This window comes from Chaetura pelagica, unplaced genomic scaffold, assembly GCF_000747805.2.
Source record: "Chaetura pelagica isolate M959 unplaced genomic scaffold, ChaPel_1.0 scaffold713, whole genome shotgun sequence".
NCBI classification, from domain to species: domain Eukaryota; kingdom Metazoa; phylum Chordata; class Aves; order Apodiformes; family Apodidae; genus Chaetura; species Chaetura pelagica.
The window spans coordinates 5,839-10,641 of NW_009952819.1; the positions used below are offsets into that span (position 1 = coordinate 5,839).

A 4,803-nucleotide genomic window follows, 5' to 3' on the forward strand; every position below is an offset into this window, starting at 1 on the left:
CCTGTCTCAGGGAGCAGGACAGGACCTGTCACAGCAGCACTCGTTGCACAGCCCAGCTCACATGTAGCCAAGGTCCTTCATCCCACCTTCACCCTCTCACCCGGCCAGGAAAGCAGCCTCATGCTGCCACCACCACTGCACTGAGTCAGGCACACAGTCAACCAATTAGGGTCTTAATATGATGAATTCTCACTTCATGAAGCCAGAATAGCCCTGAAAAGGGCCCTGCGTGAGCTGCAATTGCAGGCTGCTGGCAAGGCTCTGAGGAGCCCCATGGAGCAGACAGGAGAGACCCGGGGGTGCTGCAGGGTTGGGGGCTGCCCAACTGCACAGCCAGAGCCAAGATGTACCACACCAGGGGCCTCTCTCCAGAGACTAAGAGGTAAGAAGAAACTACAGAAATGTGTAGCTTTTTTGTCTATATCCAAAACCTCCTGTGTGGTATTTTTCCCCAACAGGGGTTTCTGGAATCAGTTTAAATCAAGCTTGGCAGGCCGTGTGTGTCCATAAAGACACTGCTCTAGTTCTGTCTCTCTGAGTCTTCCACTTCTTGTGGTTATTAAACTTGCTGTCATTTTTTAAATCTTCAAAGGATTTTTTTTTTTTAGTTCCTTTTTACATGTACCAAAACAACAGAAGCTTACAAAAGTCAGCTAGAAGACAAAAACCAAATTGGTTCTTCAAATGGCTTAGAAGATGAACAAGCCAGTCCAGGAAAAAGTACCAGCCCTTGGGAAGGTACAGAAAGAAACTCAGATCTGTCAGATCTAAAGCCAAAATCTGTGTTATATTACACCTGATGTAATTTAACACATACACACAAAAAAGATGATGAGAAAAGAATTCCATCTGCCAGGGAACAACAGCTAAAGAAACACACTTCAAAATGTCCCTGAATCATTTCTCCACTGCAAACAAACTCCTGCAGGAAACCAGCCCCATACGGGACAACCTGGTCGAGGCTTTGCCATGACAACTTCTCGTGTAGAACTTCTTGTTGTGCCCTGAGATCTGGTGAGAAAATCAGGGTCTTATTTCTCAGTTAATGAAAAAGAAAATAATTGCACAAGGCCAATCTTGGATAATCTTTTATGCCTTAAAATACTAACAGTTCCAGAGGAATGTATCTCTTTAAAGAAAACCCACAAGACAGACTAAGGGAAAGGCTTTTGCCAGGTTCCAGACGTGGGCTGAGAGCAGCTCACACTCCCTGGCTGTGGATTGGGTGGCTGTGGCCAACACTGGATGCTCCAGCCAGCAGAGATCACAGCAAGTCAAGGCTCTGCACTCAAACAGGACACAGCTTGGGCAGGGGGGGAACCCTGTCTTTGAGAGGACACTGCAGAAGTCACACACATGTATTTAAGCATCCCTCCCCAAAACAAGGCTTTGAAGGGTGGCAGAGATGCTAGTTCAATATGTGCTCCTGAAGCAAATGCCACTGAGGAGCTAGGTAACTACACACAGGAGAGGAACAGGAATTGTTGGCTTCACCAGCCTGCGTGCACATTATTTCAGCTTCACCTTTCTCACCAATTCTTCTACACGTATCCCCCAGGTTGTATTAACACCCCAAACACTGCAGGTTAAACGGCTTTTCCTAGAGCATTTCCAGGTCTCATAACCTCATTTCTTTCCTGTCCACAATCAACACACAAACCCACTAGGAAAGCAAAACCCCCATCAAGGCACCACACAGTCTCACTGTTCTCTGCCCGTGGCACGTTCCACTGGCAGCTCCAGCTTCTTCTCATCACTTGTTCTGCCACTTCCTGACAATTTCAGTTCCTGTCAAATCCAATTTGTCTGGATGCAGGGAACAGCTAGAACTTAGGAAACATCTCACGTAATGATCCAGCCGAGCAGGTTCCACACAAGCCAACCCACCCACGAAACCACGTGCTGTCAGCTCCAGGGAAATCCACCTCAGGACAGCAGGGATGTCACTTGGCACGGCCAACGGAAGCAAAGGTAGCATTACCAAGGAGACACTGGATCAGATAGGGACTAAAAGTGCCTCTCCCACCTTCCACACCAGAGAGACCTTGGCTTGAAATCAAACAGGAGCAGGAGGCAGGCAGAGAGTGTGGCCAGCACGGGTAGAGGTGCAGAGGCAGAGCTCAGCACTGCCCTGTGATGGGTCAGGCAGGGAAGTCCTGCTCCAGCTTGGCCAGCTCTGCTGGGAGTGCAAAGACTCCTGCCTGAGGAGTGCCCAGCCAGCTCTGCTGTGTCATGCTCCAGGTCTTTCCTCAGAGCAGCCCAGCAGCATCCTGGCTTCTGTAACGTTCCCAGGAGCGTCAGAGATTGCTGCAGCACGGGAGCAAGTACCACACTGCACTGGAGCACCAAAGAGGCAGGAGAGGACACCTGATCCTGCACAGCTACCTGAGCAGACAGACTCCTGTAGGTGCTACACACAAACAGCTTCACCCCTCTTATGTTGGGAGCTCCAGAACTGGACACAGTTCTCCAGGTGAGGTCTCATGAGAGGCAAGTAGAAGGGGAGAATCCCCTCCCTGCCCTGCTGCCTACACTGCTTTTGATGCAGCCCAAGACTTGGTTGGTTTCTGGGCTCCAGCACACGGTGCAGGCTCAAGTTGAGCTTCTCCTCCACCATCATCCCCAGGTCTTTCTCCTCAGGGCTCTCTTCAATCCATTCTTCACCCAAACTGTATCTGTGCCTGGGATTGCCCTGGCCCAGGTGCAAACCTTGCCCTTGGCCTTGCTGAACTTCATGCAGTTGCAGAAGCCCCCTTCTCCAGCCTGCCCAGGTCCCTCTCGGTGGCCTCTCTTCCCTCCAGCGTGTCACCTCACCACACAGCTTGCTGTCATCACACTCAATGCACAAAACAGCAAAAATGAGACCTAATTTGGGCTTTACTCCAGCCTGAAAAGATGCAAGTCCTCTAATTCTCCCTGTCCTTCACAGCAGAAACTAGATCAAGGCCCTGACCCACACTAATACTGGTTTTGTAGGGAGAAAGGGTTGGGACAGGGATTGTTTTAACCTCTGCCATTTCATAGTTCAACTCACAGTCCACTCAGAATCCCATATGTTCATGGATCCCCATTGCCAAAGCCACCACTGAACAGTTTTGCTCATGTCTACAGTTCTCATGTCTACAGGTTCAAAGAGAAAAGTTACACTGAAGAGGATTCAACAAGTGCTATGTGAATAAAGCTGGGAAACTTGACTCAGTTAAAATGCAGAGGCTAACGAGGCCCAATTGGTTCATTCTGTCAATTACAAAAGTAAAAAACTGACAATAAATGGCTCGTTAGGAAAAACCCAAACGAAGTGCAAAGGTAACAGCACCACTGCAGTTCCTGAAGCTCTCAAAATGACAATAATTTAAAAACATAAAGGCACCACAGCTGAGCCAAAACGTGTGGCTTTAACACCAATGACTAAGCAATGATCTCCAGGCTCTGTCCCTCCACAGAATTCAGACAAGATCTCATTGGCATCTTTTAATTTCAAGCTTATGAGCCCAACAAACACATCCCTGTGAAGCTCTGTGAGGCACTGGAGAGCACCACAACAACCTGCCCTCATGGGCACCTCATCAGTGCTGAGCTCCTCCTCCTTGGCACGGGCAGGGCCTTCTGCAGGGCCAATCTCCACCAGCCCTGAGATGCCACCAGCAACATACAGTTTAATATTTAGCTTTTATAGCCGTTTTTATCAATTTCTGATGTCAGGACTTAAGCCAGACACTCCCACCCTCCTTGGTGGGAGGTGTGTGAACACAGGGGTGAAATGATGACTGGAGACCAACGATGCTGAGACAGGGAAAGTCCAGACAACCAAACCACCACAGCTCAGGAGCTCCCCACACCTGCTTCATTGGTTTTCATGCTCCCTGTTGGTCCCACCACCCCCAAGGCTCAGAGGCAGGGGAACATCCTGCAGCAGTGGACAGTTTCACAACATGCTGTGTGAACAAGCACTTCTGTCTGGTTTATTTTAGACCTGCTGCATCAGAACTTCCTGTAAGAAACAAAAACATTGATGTTCCCTCCTTGCTTTCTCTGACCTGCCCATGACTTCATCTTATTTCCCATCAGCAGGTGAGGAAATGAAGGGTTTGCTTCCCAAAAAGCTTATCCATGTCACTCCTCCCCTGCCTTTCCCCTTATTCCCCTTTTCAGGCAGCAACATCCAGGGTACAGACTGGCAATGAATTATGCACCAGCCTAATGATGTTTTCTGCTTTGTTCTCTGTTTCTCTAAAGTATTTCCAAAATATCCTTTCTGTTTTTTTAGGCTGCAGAAGGGTGCTACAGTTCCAAAAGAAACAATTGCTGAGACACCAGCAGCTCTTTCCTGAGCAGTAAAAGCTGATGTAGAGTCAATTGATGGGGTGTTTGTTACCTGCATGATGCTCCTTCCTGTCATGTCTCCTTTCCACAGCAGCACTGAGCCAACTCAGTAATATCTGCTCTCTGCAACTTCCCACAGCCTGGTTTAGCCATCCCAAATTATTAAGGATTAAATTTTCCTTCTCCCCATCACCATATTAAGAACAAGACAGCAGCAGTGAGGGGTGGGGAACCCCACGATCACCTCACACCTCTGGGAGCACCGTTTGCCCCCGCCCTTCCCCTGCCACCCTTTAGGCACCTGTGGAGCTCCCAGGGGCCCTTCCCAGGCTGCTGCCCCCGGCTTCCCGCGGCCAGGAACCCGCAGAGCGGCGGGCAGGCGGGGCTGGGGAGCAGGGCGCTCCAACCCGCTGCTGCCCCTGACACACAAAGGTCAGACCCTTCCCCACCAAACCCCAGAAAACCAGGCCGGCCCCTCCC

General features: G+C 49.8%; 1 protein-coding gene across 1 annotated transcript in view; it reads left to right on the plus strand.

Annotated features, from left to right (window-relative positions):
* The first annotated feature begins 344 nt into the window (after window positions 1-344).
* The window catches only part of KIAA0100 (KIAA0100 ortholog), a 23,328-nt gene continuing 18,869 nt past the window's right edge, over window positions 345-4,803 (plus strand). Inside the window, exon 1 of the mRNA XM_009995112.1 lies at window positions 345-382. Coding sequence (XP_009993414.1) covers window positions 345-382 — 38 coding nt within the window. The remainder of the gene's footprint in view (window positions 383-4,803) is intronic.